General features: G+C 59.2%; 1 protein-coding gene across 4 annotated transcripts in view; it reads right to left on the bottom strand.

Annotated features, from left to right (window-relative positions):
* NEK6 (NIMA related kinase 6) overlaps positions 1-27,156 on the bottom strand; it is an 82,992-nt gene that overhangs the window by 11,864 nt on the left and 43,972 nt on the right. For all 4 annotated transcript variants that reach the window (XM_044389588.3, XM_057313750.1, XM_057313749.1 and 1 more), the window contains exons 3-8: positions 21,897-22,037; positions 20,905-20,967; positions 16,037-16,147; positions 11,720-11,828; positions 11,314-11,421; positions 1,048-1,142 (exon numbers count right to left, since the gene is read on the bottom strand). In XM_044389588.3, the coding sequence (XP_044245523.1) occupies positions 1,048-1,142; positions 11,314-11,421; positions 11,720-11,828; positions 16,037-16,147; positions 20,905-20,967; positions 21,897-22,037 (627 nt within the window). The remainder of the gene's footprint in view (positions 1-1,047; positions 1,143-11,313; positions 11,422-11,719; positions 11,829-16,036; positions 16,148-20,904; positions 20,968-21,896; positions 22,038-27,156) is intronic.

The raw sequence follows: 27,156 nt of genomic DNA, 5'->3' as shown, positions 1-27,156 counted from the left end.
TCGATAAGCCTCTTTAGCTTATCCGCTCCAAACCAGACCCCACACACGCTCAAGTCAGCTCCGGGGAAAGCAGAAAAATAATCAAGGTTCCAATTTTCAAAGCAAACCGTGCTTGGTGTCTCATGGCCCTTGGAGAATTTTTCAAAGCCTTTCATGTCTGTTCTTTCATTTATCCAGACGGGGACGGTGCGGAATGGGGACTATCCCCATTTTACAGATGGGGAGGCAGGCTCAGCAAGGTGGACAGAATCCCAGAGCTGCCCAGCACTAGGCGGTCCGGGCCAGGGTGCTGGAGGCTGTGGCCACCAGCTCGAAGACCCTGGAGGGCTTGGGCCTCCCTCCCTCCCCTGGCGGCTGCAACAGCTTCTTGGCATAGAAATGGCCTGTGTTCCCAGACCTCCAGGGTGGCCGGTCACAACTTGCTCATGTCATCTCCTGTCTGAGCCTGCCAAGACTCAGAAATATTCCTGTCCCTCCATGCAGACTGGCCACCAGATCTGGAAATGGCCATCTGGTGGCCCCATTTCACTGCTTAGGGAAGGGGACAGTGGTCTTTCGGGAGGTCTGTGTTGCTGAGCCTGGGAGAGCGTGGACACCCTCTGTGAGGAGCACGTCAGAAGCACGGGCCACAGCTGACCCCTTCTGTCCCCAGGGCCCTGCATGAGGCCTGATGCATGGGTAAGGGAGGACAGTGGATGAGTGCACCCTGGTTACCAGGGAAACGGGGGCCGCCAGACCCCCTGCCTATGGCCCCTCCGTCACAGACCCTGTTTCTCACCCGTCTCCCTTTGCAGAGCGGAGCTGCCCAAGGGTGACACGGCACCCAGTCTGCCACTGGCCACACCTCTAACAAGCTCCTCCAGCCCGACGCTGTGGATCAGGCAGACGAGTGGGGCGAAGGCCAGGACCCAGACGGAGCCGATGCCACAGGTGGATGGACGTCACCTCTCCCTGCGGTCCCACCTGGAGCTGGTGGACTGAGCCGCACCCCGGCTGGACCCAGGCCATGCGTGCCCCACTGAAGCCATGGACCCGCGAGCCACTCACCTCATACAGCAGACAGCCCAGAGACCAGATGTCAGACTTGAAGTTGTAGCCGTTCTCGTGGATCCTCTCCGGTGACATGTAGTAAGGTGTCCCCACTGAAACACAGGACGGGGGTAGGTGGGTGCTTACGCTCTTCTGTGCAGGGAAGGATGTGAGGGGGAGGGGAAGGTGTGGGGGTTGGGGAGACCGGGCCTCGGGCTCCCTCTCCTCCGGTCCCCTGCTCAGTCAGATGGGAGCACTAGGCCAGACTGGAGCTCCCACACTGGGTAGGGCACTAAAAGCCCCCGGGGACAGGGTGCGCCCCCGACCTGAGACTCGGTCTGGGGGCTGGGCAGCTGGGGATACGAGTTTCTGCCAAGTGTCCAGGGGAGTGGGATGCAGGGGCCAGGCTCTGGGCGGTAAGTGATCAACTGTCCTTTCAGGTGATTGCCTGACTCCTAGAAGAGTCCAGAAAAGGGTCTCAACAGTGGAAAAAACTCACCCCCTTTAACACTGACCAAAGCGCATCCCACGTGTTAGCTCATTCGTGTTCCTAACAGTCCCCCAGCGAGCCATACCCACTTTACAGATGGGGAAACAGAGGCCCAGAAAAACGGCAGGACTGAGGTTCAAACCCACATCTTTAGGCTCCAGAGAGTGAGCTCTTAGCCACCCCCCTTGGCTGGCACCGATTGGCATGTCTAGACTTGGAGATGGCCAAGATTTCCTACATCAAACCAAGGACAGAAAAGTAGTAACCATAAACGAAAAGACTGAGAAATTGGGACTTCATTAAAGCTAGGAACTTCAATTCCCCCAAAAGACCTTTCAGAGAGTCGAGAGGCAAGCCACGGGCTGGGAGAAATAGTCTCCATACGTATACCCAACCATGGCCCCATATGCAGCACATATTTTTAAAAATTTCTGTAAATCATTAAGAAAAGACAAACAACCCCCACCCCCAAATTTGCAAAAGACTCAAGGGCACTTCACAAAGGAGGACATCCACGTGCCAGCAAGCACATGAAACGACGTCATTAGTCGTCAGGGCAACGAAGCTAACAGCACAGGAGTTACCCACCCACCTGAATGGTCAAAGTTGAAAACGCTGATGTAAACCAAGCTTAGCGATGCGTGGAGAGACGGGAACCCTCACGTGTTGCTGATGGGGACCAAAACTGGTACACCCACCTTGGAGAACCGTCTACCACAGCGTCTACGACAGCCAAAAACATTGCCGACACCATAACCCGGCAGGTCCGCTCCCAGGGAAATGCCCAAGAAAAACGAGAGCTTCCGTCCGTCAAGAGACACGATCGAGAATGGGCAAAGTGGCTTCACTCATAATAGCCAGAAACTGTTAACAAATGCCCATCAGCAGGAGAATGGATGACTTGCTAACGCGGCCCTAGTCACACGCTGGAATACTACACAGCAGCAAACCGGGACGGGCCTCAGGCGCACGCCGCCACACGGATCGATCGCACAGACACGCTGCTGAGTGACAGCCACGCACAGAAGAGCACACACTACCTGATCCATTTTTATCAAGAACAGGACATGTGTGTATGCCCCAGCTCAGTTACAAAGCAGAGGGGGCACGCTTTTGGTGATCTGGAACTGTACAGAGAGGAGAGGGCTTCCTGACAGGAGGTGAGCTCCCCGTCACCAGAGGCATGCACACTGCAGCAGAGGGGCTGCTTTGGCAGGTGGGGGGGCAGAGTCTGGATCTGTCAACAGATCTACAGTCTGAGACTCAGATCTCAGTCTATTTGGAGGGTGATTGTTCTGATACTAGGACCAGACTCTGAAGGCTGCTACACAGAGCGTTTTCACAGGCCTGCAGGTGCCACACGGATGTCACGGTGGCCGCTGCTGGTCCAAAGTGCACGTCAGGAGCCACAGCCCAGCTTGGCAGAGGCTGAGTCCGAGATGTGGCTTATGACCTAGGACGGAGGGAAGTCCTGCACCGTGAAACACACGGGACCCTGGGGGAGAAGGCCTTTCAATGAGCTGGAAAGCAACAGGCACCCCAAAGCAGGGGTCGGGCTTCAGAAGTTTGTAGGCCAAAGACGTCTCAGGGCAACTTCAGTTCCGCCGAGTAAGGTGTAAGTCCAAACCCCCAACTCCCATTTAATGGTGTCACTATTATTTTTAAAAGACGGTTGAACACCAGAATACGTGGAAAAACTCATAATCTCAAACTCAAGGACAGTCCTTTGCATTGAAAAATTTAGCTGTTTGAAAATTTGATTACCTTCCCGTGTGTCTCAACTCATTAGAGACGGGTGAGGAGTGGTTACGGCCAACTTGTAGGGGCTGTGAACGGAGGTGGGAAGCCCTGCTCTGGGCTTGAGCTCCCTGGGGCAGGACCTTGTTACCTAAGGGTCCCAGTGCCCTGGCCAGGACCAGGTCACAGGGGGAACCTTCCAAGCACTGAGTCGATGAATCTTCCCGCATCTCATCGCTGTTAACATCACTTCTCGCAGCCTAATGCACCATCTACTCAGTGTACTTCCCCAGACGGACTCCCGGATTGTTGCTCTATGCGGACACCAACCACCCTTTGATGGCAGTAATCCCCAACAAGGACAGCAGCCATCACTTAAATATATGTTGGAAAGATGTGTCATCCTATCAGCGGGCTAACTGCTATTCAGCGGAAAGAGCTGTCAGTCAACATGTGAATCCTTTTGGGATTCTGTGAACAAACTGCACCTTCAAATAGCAACCCTTGTATATTCTGGTCATGAGGGAGCAAAATGAACGGACAAGTACGAAATGGATGACTTGTTACGTGGAAACCACAGGACAGAATCCAAACAGCTCTCAGTCAGCAGCTCTTGACCAAACTGCACGTGACTCTGGCACCCAGGATGCTATGGCTGGAGGTCAGAGGTCCCATCCTCAGCGAAGGACAGCAGCGTCCACCGCTGGCCACCCTGCACCCCTACCCCTGGCCCAGCCCCTCAGGACTGGGAGCACAGCTGGCCCTGACACCTCTCACCACCCTCAGTCTTGTCCTCTGCTCATTTTAGACCCACCTGGGCCTCCAGAGGAGGAACTTAGGGACAGATGACCTGCGGAGTGGCCAGGCCCACCTGATAGAGAAGATGGCGAGTGCCTGGCCCCTGCTCGAGTCCCTCACACGGCTACCCCGGCCCAACCCCACCTGCTCTTCAGTTCACCTCTGTGTCTTTGCACCTGCTGGTCCCCTTGCCTCCCAGGGGGCTCCTCTGTGGCCCAATTCAGCTGCCCACCCCCGCCCCCCGCCAGCGAGAGCCAGCTGCTCAGTGAGGCCTGGACATTTGGTTTATTCCTCTGTTCTGCCACCACTTTCTCCCTCTGCTAGGGCTCCAGATCCCTCCTCAGGCCTGGGTGTGCTGAAAGCCTTGGGGAACACAGGGTAAGAAGGGTCAGGGAGCCCCCTCTGCTTCTCCTCCATGCTCCCCCCAACCTTCAACTTCTCCATGGCTCTTTCTGCTTTTACCGTTTCCACAGTGCAAGGGAAAGGCAAACACCCAAAGGTGATGTGGAACTTCTCCTAAGATGCCAGCACTGCGGGTGCCATCCATCCATCCCTCTATCCATCCATCCCTCTGTCCATCCATCCATCCCTCTCTCCATCCATCCACCCAAACATCATCACCCCTCTATTGTCTGGTTATCTATCCATCCATCAGTCTGTCCATCCATCCACCTGTCTATCTGTTTATCCGTCCTTCTGCATCCAGTGCTAACTGAGCCTTGATGTTGTGCTGGGCCCTCCCAGGAATGGGCCCGTCAGGAAGGAGTGAGTTGCCAGTCCCCGGAAGCATCCAGAAGGACAGAGAGAGAGGCTGGACTGACCCAGAGCTGCAGCTGAATCACTTGGAGGAGGCTGCTGAGAATCTGGACCCTGGCCCACTCCCAGACCTGTGGGCTCAGCATCTCCAGGGCTGGCATTCAGACACCACCTTTCTCGTGAGCTCCCGGGAGGTGCTGACGCGTGTCACGGTCTGCGGAGCTGGGCAAGGCCCCCCGCCCCCCACATGCTTTCAGACGCTTGGACACCTGTGGAGCAAAGGAACTTACGAAATGTTAACGGAGGGAAATCTGGCCTGTCCCTGCCGGGCACTGGGCCCTCGTGTTCCCACCCTTAGGCAGATTCTCCAGGCCCCTGGACCCCGTCTGCGAGCCTTAAAGTTGGGGTGCTTGGCGTTCGCCAGTTATTCCTGGGAATCAGTCTGTAAAACCCGCTTTCCATCCCGACAACAGGTACTCAAACATTACGAAGCATAATGCACAACTTGCATGAGTTTTCAAGATAAAATGAGACACTTCAAAGAAATTCCAGGCTTGCAGCAGGCCCCCAAGGATGTATCCCCAAGCCCCCAGGGGAGCAGCGATTCTTGGGAAGAGTGGGAGAAGCTGACAAGAGGAGGGGCCCCACTCCTGCCCCAGGGGCCCCGGGGCGCTGCCCAGCCAAGCAACAGCAGACTCCGGAGATTCTCAGGCGGTCTGAGCCCCTTCTCACAGCCTCCGCACTGGATCCTTGGACCCGCCAGCTCCTGGCCAGCCCCCACCCTCAGTCCCCGCAGCGGAGGATGGAACTGGCATATGAAACAGAAGGCTAACAAACCCCGACCTTCCCCGCGCTTCTTTGCCTAGAACTCCCGGATTTCAAACCGGGCAGATATCAGAGGAGGACGTGGGACCTCAAAGCGGAGGCTGATTAAAGGGGCCGCATCCCGGAGACGCGCCACTCCTGTCAAAACAAACTTTGCTGCGTCTAGAGATGCTCGCCGTGTTTGAAACATGTTCATTAGATATGAAAAAGGCAGAGATTTCGCATGAAGGAGAGGCTGGTGTCTGTCGGCTGCACTTCTTCCCCATTTGGCGGTCTTGGAAATGGCTGGAGGAATGTGGGGACCCCGACCAACACCCCCTACCCCAGGTGTGCCTGGGGGCTGGGACCCGGTGTGCGATCCGAGCGGCACAGGCGGGGCGCGCGGACTGGGGGCTGCACGCACTTCCGCCACTCAGTAGGAGAGCACTGAAATCCTCTCCCAGCCTCGGTTTCCCCATTGGTGCAACAGAGGGGTTGCACTCGAGGGTCCCCAGAGTCCTCCCCTTCACCCTCTGGAGCCTTGGTTTCCCTCCCTGGAAAACGGGGACAGTGCAACTGACCCCACATTGTGCAGGGGGAAGGGCTCTGGGAAGGCCCCGCAGAGCCCCGGAGGGAGAGGTGGGCTGCAGACAGGGGGGCTGAGGTGGCAAAGGGAGCAGGGGGACAATGCTGGAGGGAGAGAAGACCAGATTCTGGAACCTGAGCGGCTGCCTCTGGGCTGGGCCCTGGGATCTGCATTTTTGCCTGTGATCTGTCCTATGAAACTTCCCACCCCCAACATCCAACCAGGCCCGTCATCCTGAGGGTGCTCCCCTCCTCTCTGCCCTCAGCTGCTACCCCCACCTCACTGGCCTGGACCACAGACCAGCTTTGGCCTCCGTGTCCTGCCCTTCCCCGACCCTTCCTCTGGCCCCCACACCAGACTGGCTCATCTCCCAACAGAGAAAGGTCGGGTCCTCAGCTTGGCATGTGAGGCCTCTCCAGACTGGCCCTGCACCCCCCCCCCCGGCTCTTCGGGCAGACACACATATTAACACCCCTACCAGGGTCACCTGTGTCACCATGCATGGGCCGCCCTCCTCAAACCACCAGCCAACCCTATGCTGGGCTACGCGCAGCCCTCTGGGAAACTGCGCCCTTGAGAAAACACCATGCTTTCCTCGGCGGGCACGTGATTTCAGCTTGCTGACGTCGGTACAGTATCTACCTGCGTCTAGTTCCCACGCCGAGGGTCTCCAGCGGAGGCGCACATTGGGTCACACAACGCTGCAACTCTGTGCAGGACCTCGTTATCCACGTATCAGGGTCTCTCCCAAGATGGCCCGGGGGGGGGGGGTCTCGGAAGGGAAAGTGCGGGGCTCTGGCTGGAGCACCCTGTGGGGCATCGCTCAGCAAAGGTGCCCACCTCGCGGCGCCCGGGGGCCTGCTCCTCTGTGAAGTGACGGGTGAGCCCCACCCCCAGCGCGGCTGCAGCACTAGTCGCCATAGCACCTGCGGCGTGACTCTAAGAATCCTGCTAGGCTGGTGGTGAAGCCTGGAAACGGATTCCCCCCCAGACCGTAAGTTCCAGAGAGCAGGGGCCTTCCTGGGGAGCGGCCTGGGGCCTGGCACGAGCCCCGCTAAGTGGAAGAGTGGACACACGGGTGAGCCGCAGTTTGTTTCCTGGCCAGGATCCATTCTTCATCTGCTGGCCCCAGAGACCCTCTCCTTACCTCTCTGGTGTCACCTCATCTAGGATCAGTCTGTGCCCTGAAAATGCCCGGGGTGTGGCAGACAAGCCAGGTGCCCCTCGCCAGCCAGGTGCGACCTCCCAGGACCTCTACCAGGTCAGCACTCCTGGATCTATCTGGTCAAGCAGGTTTTCTGTTCTGGGCCGCTGGGATGGGCAGGCGTAGGCTCAGGGAACCCATCTGCATGGAGCTCTGTGCCCCCACTGATGGGATCCCCTGGGGCGTGTGGCTGTGGGGACCGTGTGCCCACTCAGCAAATGTTCCCCAGGGCCCACCCAGTGCCGAGCGTGGGCACGCTCCCAGGAATGCCGCTGTGGCAAGGATAGGAGGCTCCATCCTCCTTCCCTGCTGCCCAGGACAAGCCCCCGAGTCCCAGGTGGCCCCTGGTGGGAGGGTAGATGGGCTCCCCCCAACCCCACTTACTGGCTGGGCCCCCAGCGAGCTCATCAGGATCCAAGCCCACCTCCCAGCACAACGTGGCTGTGCCCAGAGGGGAACTGACACCCCAAGGGGCTCTTGTCCCTGCTAGCCAGGTGACCACGGGGATGTGGTATCCCTCCCTCTGGGTCTCAGTGTCCTCATCTGTCAAACGGCGATCAGAAACCTTGTTGGGATGACTTTTTAAAAAGCAAAATGTTTTCCCAGCACCTTTTAAGCCTTGTCTTCTTTGCTAAGTCACCTCTTTGGTGAGCTGAGTGACCACAGAAGACCGAACGAAAGGGCAGCCCTGGGAGGGGCAGATGCAGCCCCAGGCCCCCAGCAGGTCCCGGCAGAGCACGGTTTACAGACAGGGAGCCCAGCACCGCGCCTGTGCGTAGCGGGCCCTCGGGAGACGGTTCTGCCCACGCCCTTACTAGGCCACCCTGAGACTGACTGTCCCTGTCCCCTGACCAGTCTGGGGGCCTCCTGAAAGCAGGGAAGGTTGCATAATCTCATCCCTAGTGCCCAGCCCAGGGCCGGGGCGGTCGGCTCGGGGAAAGGAGAAGGAAGGAAGTTATGCCCCGTGGTCAGGCCAGGGGTTGACAGCCTGGGAAAGCCAGCGTGCTCTGACTGCTGTACCCGATGGGGCTGCCCCCAATCAGACCTGTTCCCCAGCCCCCGAGAGGTGGGGTGAGGCCCGGCACTGCCCACCCCTGAGCCCAGCCTGCGGCTGCCCTGTCACTACTCCCGAACAAGCAGGGCCTGCTCCCCCAGCCCTACCATTTGTCTTGCAGCTGCTGCCGTTGCTCGGAGCGAGACACTTGCTTGTAGCTTGTGAGCTGTGTGTAGGCAAATCTTTCATTTTTCTTTCATTACGCCGGCGTGTACTGTCACTTAATTTTTATGTATGCAATCCTTCCTGACAAATATGATCTGCTGCCTGGTAATTCGTCTGACGCTCATTCTGTTCCGCGCTCTAATTACGGCTCCTACTCCTGACACCGAGGCAGCCGCTCTGCCACCGCTGGGTACCGCACCTGTCAGCCCGGCCATGGCATGACTAATGCCCTTTCATGCCAGCCTCGTGTTCGCAAATACAGAGGCGGGGAGGGGGCTGGGGGAGGGAGAGGCAGGAGGCGCTGGGATTTGCATAAGCCTTGCTGGGGGTCAGCGGCCTGGCCTCGGGGGAGGAGGTGGTTGCTGGGGCAACGCGGCTGCCACCCCAGCATCCCCACATAGTAGGTGCACAGACTCGGCGGATGCATAATTCATGCCCACGCGCGGGGTACGACGGAGCCCCGACCCCGAGTCCTTTCTGAGTCACAACACAATGGCAATTAGTGCAATCTCTTGCCCGACCGAATGTGTGCAGAGGACTTAGCCGGCTGTTTGCAGACCCTCACAGTGGAGAGGGGGCCTTTCTCCTGAGTCTGGGGGACTCGGGTCCTGGGTTTCAGCTCTGTGCTGTGCCCGTGGTGGAACCCGGGCTGCGGTTCCGAGAGCAGGTCCTGGGAGCAGGGCCTCGCCGCGCCCCCCACAGCCGCTCGGCTCGGGGGTGTCTCCTGGACGCGGGCACAAGGCCCCCCAGGAGGGCTCCTTTCATCCATCACTCAGCCCGGCCGCCGCTCAGAGGCCTCAGGAAGAGCCCGGCCTAGTGAGCAGCCTTTTCCCAAGTTCCAATTCCTTCTCATTAATATAATAAGTGCACCAGTCCGAGTCGATAAACTCAGCTTGTCGGACGAACCCGTATTTCTGCCAATTCCTAATGATGTGATCCTAACCGGCTCTGACCAGCGCCGCAGTCTTCTCGGTGGAGGGACAGAGAAGAGGGGCCTGACTGACGGGACAGAGCCAGTGGCCCGAACTCTTCTCTTTGACAGTTGCCCTTGAATTTCTGACCTTTCGAAGCTCTTAAACCGGAGAGGTCAACGGGCCCAAACTCACCAAAACACTTTGATTTTCCTAAGGAAGGATCTGAGGGGCCGGGGGAAGCCCAGGCTTCCTCACAGCGTGGCCGGCTCGGGGCTGTGGAGGGACAGCTGGCACTGCCTTCCAGGGCCCAGCCCCAGTCTTCTGGAGGAAGTGTGGGCTCCGGAGGAGAGGCCCGTGTTCGAGTCCTGGCTCTGCCGCTACGTAACTCAGAAGAATCCCTCAAGCTCCCCAGGTTCCAGAGTCCTCGTTCGCACAGAGGATCCGATGGACCCTCGTGGCTACGGGAGGTGTGAGTAAAGTGTCATAAACTCAGGGGATGGCACGTCCTGCACGTCCTTTCAAACCCCGCCTCACACACTCGTGTGCACAGACGCCCGCCCACTCAGACACACGCACACTCGTGCGCGCGCACACACTCACTCACTCCAGCAAGCGGCTCGGAGCTGTCGATTCCCAGGTAGTGCGTTTCCCCTGATTGTGTGCTTGACCCCGAGAGCCTCTAAGCCATCGGGACCTGTATGAACAGTGACAGATTCCACCAGGAAAGTGTCTTCTGGAAAGCACCTCTGCTCTCACCAGAAGCGGCTGTTTGTACTCACGGCACGCCTCAGGCACTCGGGGACAGCGTGGGGGACACATGGGCCGGGGCCGCAGAGGGCGGCAGAGACCACGGAGGACCGAGTGGTTTCAAGGGAGGCGCTCAGCCTTCGCATGGGCAGGGGAGCCTCAGGAGCACCTGCCCCAGCCCACGCCACCCCCGAGAGCTGAGAGCGCGCTTGGGGGGTGCAGGACGGATGCCCCTGCCGTGAATGAGTCCTTCCCACCAGGCCCTGGTTAAATGCGGATATGCCCCGTTGTCACGCACGGGGGACCCTACTTGCACGTTCCACTGGGGGCTCTGCTGGCTTCTGTGTTCTAATCAAATGCAAACTCCTCATCCTCCACCCTTCCACGAGTCACACCCGGTCATGTCCCGGTGTATGGAGTCTGAACTGGGCATTGCTTCCGTAATCCGAAACCCACACCTGCCCAAGCGTGTTCCCAAGTCCAACCCTCAGTTGCTCCCGAGCCCGGAACGGTGCCAGCCCCCCCCCACCTGCAGCACCCCTGCACGCCCTGCCCTCCAGCTCACGGGTTCCCCATTCTCTGCCCTACGAGCTCCCCTGCACTCTGTCCCCTCCTACTGGGTGAGAACCTCATCCCTGCAGCTTCAAAACTGCCTGTTTAAAAGCCAAAAACTGGAAATAGCTCCAATGTCCCCCACCAGGAGGAGCGGACTGAGTCCCACGTGGGGGAACACGACACCACATGAGAAGGATGGCCGCCTTGTACGACAACAGAGCCGCACAAGATGGGCTCCGCCATCCTTTCTGGAAGGGGTGTAGAGCAGTGTGAGGATGCAGGGAAACCCTCTCAGGGCCTCAGTTTACCCCCCCTCTGGGTCACTGTTGTGAAGAGGTAAGTAAGGTCTGGGGTTCAAGAAGGCATTTTCCTGCATTAATGAACCAAAGGCTCTGTGGGGAGAATATTCATGTCTCCCCACGTGGTCCCCGGGAACTCTAGCAGCTGCTGGGACATGTGGACAGGCCTCCTTACCTAGGGAGTGGGCTGCGGTGGTCTCGGAGCTGAAGAAGCGACCCAGGCCGAGGTCACCAAGCTTCACGACACCCGTGGCCGTGATGAACACGTTGGCAGGCTTGATGTCTGCCGAGGAAGGAGACGGCAGTTGGTGTGGGGCTAGGAGGTCAGGATGGGTGGGGCGGGACAGGCGGCATCGAGCGTCATGCCCGTCCTCCGGGAATCCGAGAGTGGGCACGCGTGTGAGGCCCTCAGCTGGGCAAGATGCTCGACACCCACCTGGCTGGGTCACATGACGTGGCTGGACCTCCTCATGGACGTCCCCGGGGCCAGAGAGAGCGGAGGCCACGGGACTTCTGGGCCCCAGGGGCGCCCGGCCTCGCGCTGGCTCTGGGCCCCGCAGCCCGGGAGGCCCGGCACGTACCTCGGTGCATGACGCGGCGGGAGTGCATGTGCTCCACGGCGCTGCACAGCTGGGCGAAGTACTTCCACACCGTCCTCTCGGGGATGAGCCGCTTCTGCTTCTTGAAGTACTGGGGGGGAGACACGCAGGCCTGGGTGATGGGCCACAGGCAGGACCCCTGTCCTGTCCCCAGGGGTAGCCGGCACCCGGCACGGGGTGGGCGGGGAGGCCGCTGAATGAACAGTAAATTTGGAACAAAGGGTGCCGTGTTCCCATCTGTGCTTCAGCCCAAACTGCCCTGCGGGGTCCCCCGTCTGCCCCCCCGCCCCGCGCCGACCTCCCCGAGGGAGGGGCAGGCTGCGCCCAGAGCGTGTGTCCCGGATGGCTCTGCTGAATGGAGGCCTAGACTGCCCCCTGAAGGCTGCTCTCAATCACACGGGCCCAGGCGTTTTCTGGACGCACGCCTGTCTCCTCCCCCCGCCCGATGGGGAGCTCCTTGCAGGAGTGGGCTGGCCCGAGCCCCAGTCTGGCCCAGAAGGCGGGCACCGATGCCTGGTGGTGACGTCACAGCGGCCCCGCCCCTGGGAACCTGCAAATCTCAGGGCACGTGATGGTTCACAAAGACAGCAGGGACCTCAAAGGAATGGCTTGACATTCTTCTATGGACCCCCCAGTTTCCACAGGCATTAATCAGCTTCATTACCCGCAAAAAACGTATTTAATGCTCCAGAAAACAAAACCAAACCCCAAAAACCACCCGAGCTGCGCTGAGTGCGCTGTAAGTACCCAAAGGTCCTGCAAGGAGCAACCACAGAACAGGTCATCGTCCATGTCCCTCCGGGGAGTCTCCCGTGTGCCGGGCCCGAGGGCGGTGGGGACAATGACACGTGCATACCAGGAATGTGAGGACCAGGCTGTTGTCCAGAACAACCACTGTTTCCAAAGCAGCCAGTGGCAAAGCCGTGGGCCCACTGCTCTGGTGCGTGAAAGACGGACTGACCCAGGACACACGCCCAGCCCGGGGAACGGAGGGTGGTGTGGAACACACGATCTGGGGTAACGTCTGCTGAGCACCTGCCTCGTGCAGCCACCTTGCTGGGCCCTCAGCAGGGTGAGGGCACCCATCTTACAAAGGAGGAAACCAAGGGCCACTCAGGAGCTGGTTAGGGCCGTCACAGCCCCAACCCGGGCCTTCTGCCTACAAAGGCCAAGCTCTTAACCCTAATGAACTATGAATGACACCAGTAACCAGATGAGGGACTGAGCTCAGAGAGGTTCAGGAACTTGCCCAAGGTCACCCAGCAGGAGCGCCAGAGCTGGGACTGGATCTGGGCACCTCCAACAACAGGACAGTCCTAGCCGGAAGCCCGTGGCCTGGCGGGAAAGCCCCATGAGGCTCTCCCGAGGCTCCATTCTGGGAGGGGGACCTCACAGGTGAGCTGGCCAGGCTACAGCCCAGGCGGCTAGCACGGGACCCCACTCCCCCCAAGCCACCCCAGGCCTCCGTGGTGGACTGGGCTGCAGTGTTATTTACGCTGTGATGTTGGTTAATCCTCATTACAGCTTTTAAGCTCTGCTGTGAATGGTGATTTTCTAAATGTCACGTCCTGTAAGCGCCGTGTGACATTTAGCGGGAAGGCCCAGAGTCTCTGGTGGGTTTTGGGGGTGGCGGCGCTCTCAGCTTCACCGTCCATCATAAATAACGCTGGCACCATGGCGGTGGTGGCATCGCTGGGCCTGAGGTTGCGGGCCCTTGGGACGCAGGGTCTACTGGTCAGCAGCCTCCAGGCTAGCCCAGTGGGGCGACCACGGTGCAGCCGCAGCCCGGGACCCTAGCAAGGCCCTCACTTCCCCCTAAAAACCCAGAGGCACCCAGAGAGGTAGAAAGGCCAGGGAAACTGAGCTCCTACCCAGCTCCAGGCATTGTGTAGAGTGTATTACAGAGGGGAAACTGAGGCAGAGGGACCTGCCCAAGGGAGGAGGGTCGAGCAGGTGTGTCTGACTCCAGACCGAGGGTCTCTCTCCTGCCCTGCCCTGCCTCTCCTGCTTGCTGGGGGCAGCACCCAGCCAGGCCCTGCAGGTGAAGGGAAGAGGAAGAGAGGCAGGAGTCAGGAAGGGGCAAGGGCCCCATGACCGTGGGAGAGGAGGCACTGTGCCAGGAGAAGAGCTCCTGACATAGGGCCAGGAAGCCAGGATGCTGCCCCAGAAACCTGATGGGTGAGCAACTGACTTGAACCCTGGGCTGGTGTGGGCCCCAAGGAGGCCAGGGAAGTACAGAGAAGGGGAGGGAAGCTGGGGAGGGGGCACCGCACCCCAGGCCAGGCATAAGGTGCTGGACACCTATGCGTCTCCCTCCTCTCTTTTCCCCGGAAGGAGCCTGCACCCAGCCCTGTAGCTCCCACAGTCCCCAGTGCATCCCCAAGACAGAGATGGAAGCTGAGTTTTGTGGGCAAGGGGTTGATTTGCCCAGTTACCCCTACCCCTCACTGTCTGACCTCAGCCCCACTCTGTGGACTGAGAGGCAACAAGGAGTCTGGGCTCTGGGGGGGCTTTATGGGACAGCACCCTCGCCATGGGCCACACTCCAGGGCCCTTCTGTCTCCCCTCCACCTCCCCTCCACTGCCTCCGTTCACACCCCTCCTCTGCTGAGCATCTAGCCTTTCTTCTAGAACACAATGCTGACCGTGTCTACTCCCCACCGTGAGTCCTAGGAAGCTCCTTGCTGACCTTGGGGCAAGGTCTCGAATCCTGGGACTGGACGGTGAGGCCCTGGGTGACCTGACTACCGTGCTTCCACCTCGCCCAGGGCTTTGTGGACCGTGGACTGTTTATCCCACTGGGCTCTTGCACAAGCTGTTCTGCCACTAGACTGCCACTCTCCTTACAGGTGTCAGCTCAGGTGTCACCTCCTCCAGGAAGCCTTCCCAGGCTCCCATAAGGCCCTGAACTTGGCTCGCTCACACTGGCTTGTGACTGTCAGTTTATGCGTTGGCCCTCCTGTTAGAAGGCGAGCTCCCTGCGGGCAGTGCCCACGCCGAGGTCTCAGCACGGGGGCTGGCACACAGCGCGTGCGGCATGCATGCATGTTCAGCAAGAGAACAACGTGAAGGAGGATGGCGGCGGGGGTGGGGGGGAGAAGGAGGAACTGAGACATGATGGAGCACATCTGTTCCCACCAGGGATCTGTGTGGAGATTAACATCCCTGCAAACACATTAATATGTCAGCGAAAATATAAAAGCAGGTGATAACAGCTCAAGTAATGCCGCTTCCCAACGACACCCCAATTCCTAGGAGCCAAATTTCAGAAGAGCAAGTACAGAGAAATTGCTCAATTCCTAGTGCCCGGTGGGAAAGATGGAGAATCCATGTCTGGCCCTGTCTGCAAGTGTTGCTGGGAGCAAGGTGGGGGCTTGGGCGTAGCTGGCCTCGCTCAGAAGCAGACAGTCCGGCCGGGGAAGGGAGGCAGTGGGGGCCCACAATGGCCGGCATGCAGACTGGTCAAGCCAGCGGGGAGTGGGGTCTTGGGCTTGGGGGGCCCACACGGAGGCTGTGCAGCCTCAGGCAGGTGACTAAACCTCTCTGGGCTTTGCTTTCTGAGGACAGTGTGCACTTAGTGAATGATGTGTGCACATGGCTGTGGCTCACAGCGGGCGCTCCATCAATGCAGCTGTGATGGTTCCTGAGTCCAGACTCACGGTGGGCCTGGTCCTGGGAGGGGCACTGGGGGCAGGGGGGTTGCCATGGGATACAGGGCAAGTACGAGACCTGGCAAGTCCCTCAGCCTCTCCGAGACACTTGGCCTTGGCCATCCCACGGGGATGAAGGTGTCCCTCAGGCACTGGAGGGGCCCCGGGGAGATCATTCGGGTACTGACGTCTGGAGGGTCCCAGGCTGGGAAAAAGAGCTGGCCCACATGGACGTGGCTCTGTCGCCCACGTTGCTGGGCATCCTCGGGTAAGTCTCTTGGCCTTTCTGCGCTCCGTTTTCCCTTTGGGAAGCGGGATGCACAACACATTTTCCCAGATTCTGTGAGCTGGGGTTCCGACCTAACACGGGGCTCCGTCCCCGTTCCTTCCGTGAGGCAGGAGTGATAGCCTGTGCGCAGCTGGGGCAGTGGGGATGCCAGAGGGGTGCTTTCTGTCCACGGCTGGACCTCTCCCAGAGAATGGGGACGGACCTCAAGGGGGCACTCGCCAGGCCATGGCCGAGGCCTGTGGCGCAGCGTGGAGGGAGGCTGAGTGACCCCCCGAGGCCACGGCAGCAAAGAGACCAGGCCGAGGGGCTGCCTGGGTCCTCGCAGCCCCCAGAACCGGCCTGCCTGCCGGGCACGCTCACCTTGATCATCTGTGAGAGGTCCCCCGCGTCGGCCAGCTCCAGTACGATGTTCAGCTCGTTGTCCTCAATAAACGAGTCCAAATACTTGATGATGTTGGGATGGTTCAGTTGCTGTCCAACGAGAGAGAGAGAGGCCGAAGCAGTGAGGGACAGCTCAGCCCTGTGCCTGCCGCGTGCCGGCTCCCAGCTGGACCCCGTTAGCAGAGCCCTGGCTTTGCTGCGTTGGGCAGTGTCACCTGGGAGTCAGGCACACCGGGAAAGCCCTTCCGTATCTCCGAGTCTCAGCGTCCTCATCTGCACAATGGGCGTAATGCGCTACAGGGCCGCAGTGAGGACGAGATGGGCCGAGACCTCTGAAATGTCGAACACGCTGACTGGCCTGAGCTGAGACTCCGGGGACGCTTCTAGACAGGATCCTGTTCCTCCTGCCCCTCACCAGCCACGACCCTCGACCCTCGAGGGTAGGGCCAGGCCCCCACCGCTCTAGGGCTGTGCGCAGCAGGCCTGCAGCTGGTGCTCCCCAGCGTGTCCTCTCCCTTCTCCCTCCCCACCCTCAATCTGACACACCCTTGTGAAATCTGGAAAAAACCCAACCATTCCTGGCACGAGAGCCGCCCTGAGCGCTCTGCTCCGCGCTGAAGCCCGGCCTCTGGCCCGACCACCCCGGCGCGTGTGTTTGCCAGACGGGACAGCACCCCACCGGCTGGAAGTCAGCCCCCGCCTGGCTGAGAGGGGACGGACCCTGGCAACTGTTTATAACGCAAACTGACGGTTTCCACCAAAATGATTCCAGGGTCTGGGAAAGCAGGGGGGACTCAAACATTCTGCCAGAGCTTGGTCAGCCAAGTCCACAGGGGCGCCCGTCAGCCGACAAGCAGAGGCCACTTCAGTGCACATTTTCTAGAAGGCCTGGAAATTGCTGTGAGAGGGCCGTGTGTTTATGCTGTGTGCTGACCTACACCTGTCTTTGGATTCTAAAATGAGGGGGGCCCTTGGCAGAGATCACATGACCATCCCATCCCCCGTTTATTCTTTTCCCGAGCCAGCTCTGGATGGCAGGCATCCCTCAGTCAGACCCCCAGGAGCCACAGATGGCCTCAGTCATGGGCCGCGTGTCTCCTTCAGCTCTGCTCTACCTGCCTGAGTCCTCAGGCCCCTGCTCTGGGCCAACCCCTGGCCCCCGTGTGGGTGTGCTGGCGTCCACCCCCGCAGCCAGCACCAGCCCATCTTGAAGGGCTGTCCTGCTGGGCTGCCCAGCAAACATTATAATTCTAGCTTCAGCTTCTACATTTAGGTCTATGATCCATTTCAAATACATTTTTACATACAGTGTGAGGTAGGGGTCAAGGCTCCCTTCCGTCCATTTGGACATCCAGTTTTCCCAGCACCTGGGACTGAAAGTCTTTCTTTCATCCACTGAATTGTTTTGGTGCCTTTGTCAAAAAAATCACCTTACCCAGGTTTTGTTTTGAGGTCTCCCTGGAGCTAACACTGTCCATCACACCAGCTGCCCTCAGCACACATCACATTCCAGATGTATTTTTCATTTACAACAAAATATCGAAGCGAATGGAATGCCCGCACTTCATAAAGTTGAAAATGCTTCACAATCATGAATGCACGTTATGAAGTGCCAGTGTTGTTGCTGTTACACACGAGTCCTCCCCCCACCCCGCCCCCTTGGCAGCTCTTTCTCCCCCTCCTGGACCTCACACCTCATGCAAAGGCTCTCTCAAATACCCTACCCGGCTTGGGTTCAAAGGCCTGTGCCTGGGGCAAAAAGGGACCCCGGAGGTGAGCTGGCGGAAATCCCTGAGGCCTGGAGAGGGAAGGGGTTGACTCTGGGACCAAGCTGGGCCCAGAGCCTGGTCCAGTAACCATGGACTGCTGTCCACCCAGAGTCCCCTTCTCAGCCTGTAGCCTGTTGGTGAACCCAAGTGTGTCTTTTTTTTTTTTTTTTTTTTTTAAGATTTACTTGTTTGAGCAAGAGAGAGTTGAGAGCGCATGCACAAGCAGGAGGGGCAGGGGAGAGAGAGAATCTCAAGCAGACTCCACGCTAAGCACAGAGCCTGACGCAGGGCTTGATCTCAGGACCCTGAGATCCCGACCTGAGCTGAAATCAAGAGTTGGACGCTTAACCAACTGAGCCACCCAGGCGCCGCTCAGGTGTGTCTTAAAGTGGACGCGCTTGGGCCAAAGTAAGAAGTGCTCCAAAGATGCGAGTGGCTGGCTTCTGTGGCTTGTGAGGGGGGAGGGGTGGTGGCTTTGGCTTCGTGTATCTGGGGTTCAGGTGAGTCAACCTCTGGATTCATCTCCAGTGCAGCTCCTCCTGGCAGCATCGGCCACCCTCTCTCTCTCCTGCGTCCCCACGGTCCACACCCATCCCTCTCTCCCACACCCCCAGCTCCACAGGCTGGGGCTGTCCCTGAAGCCCCGGGCCAGGCCTGGCAGTGGTGGCGGCTGCCGAGGGCTGGAGAGTGGCCAGAGGAAAGGAAGGTGGAGGTGATGGTAACGGGCTCAGGTTCCCTCTTCGAATCTCTGTGCCACTTGTGGCCCCTCTGGGACCTGCTACCAGGGTCTGTCTAGGATGTGTCTTCCCTACTGGCTGCATCCTTGCGTCCAGCCCTCGGGGGCTCACAACGGTGCTGTGTGAATACAAGATCTCTGCCTGTCTTCCGACAGGGCCCACCGCCCTGCCCCACGTCTGGTGGCCTCTACACTGGGAGGTTTTGGGGTTCGGGTCCTGGCGTGAATGATGTGAACGATGTCGTCTTGTGGCCTCTCCAAGAACTGTGTTTCCCTTTGTTTTGCAGGAAACAACTCGTGCCCGGGGAACATCCTGTTGACTTCCCGCAGGCAGGCTGGGGAGCTGGGAAAGGGCTGGTGTCGGGCGGCAGACGTTATAACCGTGATGACAAGGGCTGCCTGTGACCGAGCCCTGATCACACGCCAGATGCGACACCGAGCCCTTCCAACCCGACTTCCCACCAATTGCCCCGACAGATGAGGACAGTACGGATATCATCACCCCCTTTTATGGACGAGGAAACTGAGGCCCTGCGTGGTGAACAGCCTGCCCACAGCCACACAGCTAGTGAGTGAGGAGTGCGCCCACCTCTCAAGCCATGGTCAACGACACGTGGCTACATGGCAGCCCGAGGAGGGACAGAGCCCCCCCAGCCCAGCAGGCCCAGGTCACACCAAGCCTGGTGCCCTTCACCAGAGACCAGAGACCCGGAACAAACTGGCTCAGTACGTGCACACACGTAATTCCTTCCTCACTGTGTGTGCTCTTGGCCACAAGAGGGGAGAGAGGGTGGGTGACTGGGACAGCCAGTGTCCAGGGCTGTGTAACCAGTCAGAGTCCTGAGATCACAGCTGGGGCCCAAAGTTGACCATCATGTAAAATTTTAAAAATGTTATTTGAAGGGAATTTTTGGACCTGGTATAGTTGGAGTTGAGGACACCTCCCGATAAGCCTTCCTGTGACCCTGCATTGCCAGGGTCCCCTCCCGGCAAGTGCTCACAGGTCACATGGGGCCCCATTCCCCTGCTCTCAGCCACTTCAGGGGCTCCCCTGCTGTTCCCACGTTCAAGTCTCACCTCCTGAGTGTGGCGTCTGAGGCAGCCACCACCGGGTCCCCCAGTTCCCCACCGTCAGGATCCCTGCATCCCTGCAGCAGGCTCCTGGCAGCCTTCTGGACTCTGGGACGGGCCCCTGGCCTGTGCAGGGCTTCTCCTGCTCTCCCTGGGCCCGGGCCAACCAGCCTCACTCCCACAGTCACCCAGGCTGGGCTGCCGGCCTGCTCCCCACCGCCTGGGAGTCACTGCGGGCGGGGACCGGGCCTGACAGCCCAGGGCGGACCCGCCAGCGCAAACCGCTAATCTGGAAACCTGCAGCGGGTCATCGGGGCATCGTGTCCTTGCGGCCAGCAGCCCCCCTGTGGAGCCCGCCCTCTACCTCGTGGGAAGGGCGAACACCGAGTGAGTGCCTGCTGGGTCCTCTACTGTCTCGGGCCTTCTTCAGACACTATTTAATCCTCTCTAACGGCCAATTTCCCGTGAGGTAGGTACTCTCACCACTGAGCAGACGGGCAAACGGAGGCTCCGGGAAGCTCAGTCACTTGCTTAATGTCACACAGCTTGTCAATGAAGATGTGAGGATTTGAACTCAGGCTCCTTGGCCTCATACCATTCCTCCTCCTCCATCACCTCTGAGACCCCACGCGGAAGCCTAAGCCTGGGGAACAGGGAGGGCTCTCCAGTAGAGAGCAGCCCTAGGCTGGGGCCATGGCTAGTCCAGAAAGTTCTGTTGTCTCTGACTCTGGGGAGACCAGTGAGAAAGCCAGCGGGGGGGGGGGGGGGAGGAAAGACCACTGCTCCCCACCCCTAGGTGCCCTGGTATGTTTGTCCTCCATACAACCCACCTCCAGCTGTGTATCCTGCCTCCTCTTTTGGGAGGCTTGGGAAGAGCCCACAGGATGACAACCGGGTCCCTCCGGCACCAGGAACCCTGGGCCACACACCTGGCCGTGCATTCTCTCCCTCGTCCCAGGCTGGCCTTGCTGAGTCACCCAGCGGGGAGCAGTGACTTGGTGCCCTTGGGGGAAGGACTTTGGTGCCAGGCACTGCCATCCACAAGCACAATCAATGTGGGGCAAGGACAGAAAGTCAGGGGGCGCCATGAGGGCTGGACAGGGGTGAGGTGGGGTCCACGCCCACCCAACCTGGAGACAACAAACTGCCCTCAAAAGGCCATTATTTCTGAACCTAACAGGCTCCGGGTGTGATGGCCATAAGGGGATCCAGTCTGAGGACCGGGCCGCCTCCAGAAAGCGAGGGGCTCCTGCTCGGTCCGGGGCGCTCACCTTCAAGAGGCCAATCTCCTTGACGCAGTCCTGCCTGGCTTTGGCGTCCATCATCTCAAATATCTCGGGCGAGAGGAAGAAGAGAAAGGGTGGTTAGCCCCAGCTCCCAGAGCCCCCACTGGGAGCCATAAGGACCGGAACCCCCAAACCCATCATGGCACCAAAATGCAGGACAAAGAGAGCCAGGTGAGCCCCCCCTTAAAGACAAATGGGCCCTCTCCCAGCAGAGGGGCCCGGCTCTCCTCCAATGACTCGGAGCTGCCCGTGCGGTCTGCAGACCAGCAAGGAAACCATCGCACGGGTCCGGGGCCTGGCTCCCCGCCCGTGGCTGCGTCTGAGTCACCTTCTCTCTCCCGGGCCTCCTTGGCCCAGGCTGTTCATCTCATTCTTAGAGGACAAATGAGCAAACTGAGGTCTCGGGGAGCTCTGTGGGAGGATTTAAACTACTTCCCGAGGCAAAGCCCTGTTCCAACGGGCCCGGTGGTTCTCGCTGGAACGCATCCTGGCTGGACTCTGCGGCTGGCGACTCACCTGCTTGAGCCCCTTCCTCCACTGAGGAAGAACACAGAGGCCAGGAAAGGGTCTCAAGCCCAGAGGTGACCAGCAAGGGTAGGGCCCAGGGTGAGTCGGTGCGGGTCTAAGTCTGAGCTCCCCCTCAGCTCGCTCTGTGGGCCTGATGAGATAGACACCCCTGCAGCTTTCCTGGTCTGAAAAATGAAGTGACCGCCCTCGCCCACAGGACCATTCTCAAGGCACGACCCAGTATACAGCGGTGCTCAACACATGCTCATTTTCCTTTTCCCTTATGGCTTGCAATGAGCTTTCATCATCAGGAGCCCACCTAATCCTTCCCATGGCCCAGAGAGTTGGGTCCTGATTGCAGAGGACAGGGAGGAGAAGGAAGGGGCCCGAACTGGCCCAAGGCCACGATGTGTAGACACAGAAGCCGGTTCCTGTGATGCAGCTTTGACCCCATGGGAGAGCTGGCTCACCTGCACCTTCTTCAGAGCCACCGTCTTCCTGTCAAGCAGGCAGGTGGCCTTGTACACCTCGCTGAACTGTCCTCGGCCTATCTTCTTCTCGATCTGGAAGTCGGCCAGCGAGCAGCGAAAAGACAGGGTATTTGGGTGCCTCTGGAGGAGAGGGACAGAGGGCATCAGGGGCCAGCCAGGCTGCAGGGAGGGGCCAGGACCTGGGCAGCCAGAACCCGGCAACCCCAACGGCGCTCCTCCAAGATGAGGGAGGGACTGTGACTGCCAACCTATCAGAGACTCCACTGCCCCCCCGGGCGCTGTCCACATCACAACACCCCACTCTACAGAGGGGAAACTGAGGCTGCAGGTTTCCACCATTCCTCGTTACCTGATCGTTCATTCCTCTGCCTGTTTCTATCTCCTGCTCCCAGAAAGGTGGCTCCCCGGGGCCAGAGCCTTGCCCACCTCGTTCACTCCTGAATCCCTTGAGCCCAGGTCAGAGCCAGGAAGCAGAGCAGGTGCAATTAAGGGGTGGAAGAAGTCACGCAGCGAGGGGGAGGCCCTGCTGGGTCTCCCCAGCCCCATGGCCTTCCCTGTGTAAGCCCCAACCCTCCCCCTGCAAGTCATCGTCAGATGTGGCAACTTCCCCTCCTGGTGTGGCCGCTCTTGTCTCAGACGTGAGAAAACCGAGCTTCCATCTGCAGCCTTACCATTCTGAGGCCTTGCTGGATAAAGAGCCCCCCTCACAGTGACATGAGGAATCCAGACACTTCACACTGACTCTCCAGGGGCCAGCACTGAAACCCACCACGGAGCAGCAGGACCTGCCCCGGAGACAGAGCTGTCCAGTGAGGTACCCCCTTATCATTCCCGCAATACACGTGCAACGTGCTCTGGGGAGAAGGAGAGGGGCCTGGGACGTGGGGGAGGAGGGGAGGGTGCCATGGCTCTGGTCTGCCCCGCGTTAGCCTGGCAAGATGGGCCCTCCTCCGGCTACAGCCCCACTCCCCACTCCGGGGCAGGGATCGCTGCTGCAGGGACCCTCGGGGCTGGGTGCCAGTGCGAGGACAGGGTCTCATATGCGGAAGGGGTACAGAGACAGCTGCAGCGTTCATTTGGGGAAGTGGGGGTGGGACAAGAAACACGGAGGGTCCCACTGAAGCAGGAACAAGTCTGAATTTCCCGACGGGAAAACGCCTCTTCCAGACGTGGGCCAGAAGCGCCCACGGGGTCTGGAAGATCAGGTATTTCATCGGGCTGCGTTCTGGAACTCCCCTTCACCTGAATACCAATCTGTAGACGAAGAAGCCCTGGCGGGAGCCTGGGGAGCCCCATGTGACTGGCATCGTACTCAGGACGTCTGTTCTTAATCAACTTCTGTGTTTCTCTTCTTTGTCTTCACTACGCGAATGTGTTCAGTTTAAACCGTGAAACAGGCGAAGATGAGGGAATTGCACGCCTTCACGGTAAAGGTCAGTCAAGTGAGAAACCCGGTAACTAAAAGTCCTCACCCCACGACCACCCACGAAGCCTTTAAGACCCCATGTGATCCGCCCACCCAGGCTCCTCGCACCCCTGCGATCCTGCTGCGTTATTACCTCCCCCTGCTCACTTTGCTCCTTCCACATTGACCATCCTCTTTTGCTCTCACTGGGCCTTCCGCCTAGAACGTTCCTCGGAAGCCTCACCGTTTCTGTCCCTCCCACACTTCAGCTCGTCTTGCTTCTTCAGTGCTCCCTTCCGGCACTCCAAATACCGCACTCTTGGTACCTTGTCCGTCTCCCGGCCACTGGCCGGTGCGCCCGGAAGCACGGAGCCTCGTATGCGGTAGGCACTCAATGGACATTTGTAGGATGGACAAATATTCAGACATGGAGGTGGCGTACTTTTTAAACACCCAGAATCGTGCGAACACGTTACTCTAAGACTTGCTTTTCCTTCTCTCAGTAACTGATGGATATCGTCGATTGACAGGGATTTCAGTAACTGTAGACTATATGCCACAGTAAGCTCGTTTCCAATCTGTTGTCACTATACATAGTGTTGCAATAAGCATTCTTCTATGTATCTCCTTATGCGTATTTCCTGGGTCCCTGGCTGGTGGTCTGGGGCAGTCACCCAAGCCCTCTGCCCCAGTTTCCTGTCTGCAAGCAGAGGTGGAGAAGCACGACTGTCTCACAGGGGTCGCTGTGAGGATCGCGTGAGATCGCTGAGCTTCCCCCCCCAACACACACACAGTAGGTGCTCAGTGGTCCTTATGACTGACAGGCGGGGGGGCGGGGCAGGAGAAAGGGGCCCTGAGCAGCTACTCCTCACTCCCACTCTCGGCCTTTCTGAACCTGCCCAGACCCAGCTCGGTGCCAAAGGAACCGCCCCGCCAGTTGTGAGTGATGAAGTCTGAGCCCCACAGCTGCCTCCTTCCCTCAGCAAGGTAAAGCTTGGGCCAACCTTGACTCTGAAGTCTTGAGGCATAATTACCTCCCCTGCGGAGGGATGTGAAGCCACTCCCTACTGGGGGCTGAGCAGGAGGGAGGGCTGGTGGGGGAGGAAGACCACGTTCTTACCCACCTCGTGCCAGCGTCTGTCAAGCAAGTTCCTTAGTGACAGCAATTAACCTACCGATATACTAAGCACCCATGTAAGAAGAGCGAGCATTTATTGAGCTCTTACTGTGTGCTGAGCACCATGCAGAATGCTTCCCATGACCCTGTGAGTAGGGATCACTATTATCCCCATTTCAGGAAACCAAGGCTCCGAGGGGCGGCAGTGACCGGCTCCAGACCACACAGTGAGTAACAGGAGGGATCCGAACCGGGGACTGGGCACTCTGCCGTCTCCACCCGCTGAGCTCTACCAGGTGAGGTGGACTCCCAACTCAGATTCTTCCTCTGCTTTCCCTCAAGACCCCGTGACTAGCCAGGTCCATGCTTCCTGATTCAGCTGCCTTCTTTCTTCCAGGCGCCTGAGCCCCCGTCCCCAGGCATGGGCCTCTCCCGTCCCTGTGCCCTGAGCAGAGGCTCTGACCTGTCCAGGGCAAGAGCTCGGGGCGTGTTTGTCAAATGACGCAAAGGAACGTGCTCCGAACAGCCTGGTGCCCTGTGGCCTTTGGGACGCAGTCGCGGTCACTTCTGAGTGCGGCCGGAAGCCCACGCCCTCAGAAAAAGGCAACTTCCTCCCACCTGCGGGATGGCACGTGCCCGTGAAGCCTACAGCACGTAGGTGTGTTAGGCACCGGCCACGCAGCAGTTACCGTGCTAGCTGCTTACGCAGATTTTGTGACTGAAATCCCCTAACAGACTGGTAAAGCAAGGCTTTTTCACGCCATGTCATAAAGAAGGGAACTGAGGCACACAGCTGGTCCGTGGGGAGCTGCAACCCGAACTCCCTGATGATCTCGAGCCAGCTGCGCTGAGAGAAGGACATGGGCAGGGCCCCTCCCCTCTCTGGGTCTCAGTTTCCCCCCCGAGACAGTGAAGCGTTTGGAGGACATGATCTCCTAGGGTCCCTGCTGTGCAGACACTGGGCTTTTCACTGTCACTAGTGGCTGCAGTCCCCAGCACGCTCTTGTCCACCCCAGAGATGTGCCCCCAAAGGCCACGCTGCCCCTGAGGAAACTCCCAGAGGTTGGGGGGGGCGACATCCCAGCTGGCATCCTGAGACTCCAGTTGCACATCTGCATATGCGATGACCCAGATTTGCATTTCCTGTCACAACCCATTCGACCTAATTAGAGGAATGAGCTCCCATGCGGGGGCAGGGGGCAGGTTCCTCAGGCAGCAGCACCACGTGGGAGGGGGACAGTCTGGGCAGGCTCGGGGACACCAGCACCCTCCCAGGGGTCGGGATGGGGTCCTGTCCCCCCAGTGCCCTCTGTTCAGGTGGGGGCAGTGCAGGACACAGGGCACAGTGCCTGAGCCAGTAGGGCCCTGACTCCCACGTAACTCAGGGGCTGTGAGTGGAAGAGGACAAGGTGAACGGAGCTCTTGGTCCGGAAGGCCAGGCCTCTCTCCGCTGCCACATCCAAGGGCTTCCTCCCCTCCTGGGCCAGCCCTCAGCGAGCTCCACTCTGGCCCCTGCAGCCCAGTGAGTCTATCCACGACAGGGGGATGTCAGATTTCTCTGAGGATTCCAGGAGCTGATGGTGGTGCCAAGGGCCCAGGGAGCTCTGACTGCCAGGCAAACTCAGGCTGGCCCCGAGCAGCTCCCCTCCACTGGCTCACGGTAGTAATCCTGATGGCCTTTCTGAAAACGGCTCATCTCATAGTCCTCACCGGTCCCTGTTCCGTCTGGAACCCAATGCTGGCTCCTGGGGAAATACACACCAGCCCGGGGGGCACAGGCTGGCGGAAGGGTGACCGCCGCTCTGGCTCCCTCAGCTGAGACACTGACACTGGGGTGCAGAGGCCTGGGTTTAAATCCCAGATGTGCCACGTCCTGGCTGGGGGCTGTGCACAAGCACTCTGGGCCTCAGTCTCCTCATGTGTACAATGAGGGTGATCACAGTGCCTCCTCCCGAGGGTTGCTGGGGGGCACGTAAGTTTCTAAATGAAGGCACCTCGGAGACGCTATATGGCTGTTACTGTCATAGGGGTATCGGCATGGCTCAGTCTGTGGAACGTGGACCAGGGCTGCACCTGCCTCCCAGGGGGTGGGGACCGGCCGAGGCAGGGAGTTCACAGCGGCTGTACCACCATCCCCACCATCCCCACCCCACCGAGGGTCTGCACTGGGGCTATTTCCAGCTCTGGCTCTTTGGCTTGAAAACTAAAATGAATTCTGAAATCTAAGAATAAGATCAATGACACCCATGATGTCAGACATCATACTGGGGGTTTAAGGTATTCCATCTCACTTAGTCTTGACGGCCCCATTTTACAGATGAGGAAGCAGAGGCTCAGAGAGGTCATTTACCCATCGTCACCTGACTGCAGTAAAGCAGTGAGGCGGACGTGCCCCTGTAGTCTTCTGGCGTCACTGTCCCCTGCACGGGTCCCCTGTCCCCTAGAACTGTTTGCCAAGGGACCGTGCGAGGAAACAGGCTTGCCTTGCCTCCCTTTCTAGGGCTATGCTGTGGGCCACTCGCAGGGCAAATGCCGCCAGAAGCCATTTCTGACTCCTCACCCCCTTTCCCAGGGTGGGAGCCCCTCAGGTCTCCCCCAGAGGAGGAGCAGATGGGTGGAGAGGCTGGGAGGAGGTGGCAGGGATGCGGACCACACTCTGTTGCCAGCCACAGTGGGCCGGAAGGAGGGGGTCCGCACCGCCCTGGGGGAAACGCCAC

This window comes from Ursus arctos, unplaced genomic scaffold (genome assembly GCF_023065955.2).
Source record: "Ursus arctos isolate Adak ecotype North America unplaced genomic scaffold, UrsArc2.0 scaffold_18, whole genome shotgun sequence".
Classification (NCBI taxonomy): Eukaryota; Metazoa; Chordata; class Mammalia; order Carnivora; family Ursidae; genus Ursus; species Ursus arctos.
Note: the sequence above shows the minus strand (reverse complement) of the source record. Positions and strands in the feature narration are given on the sequence as shown.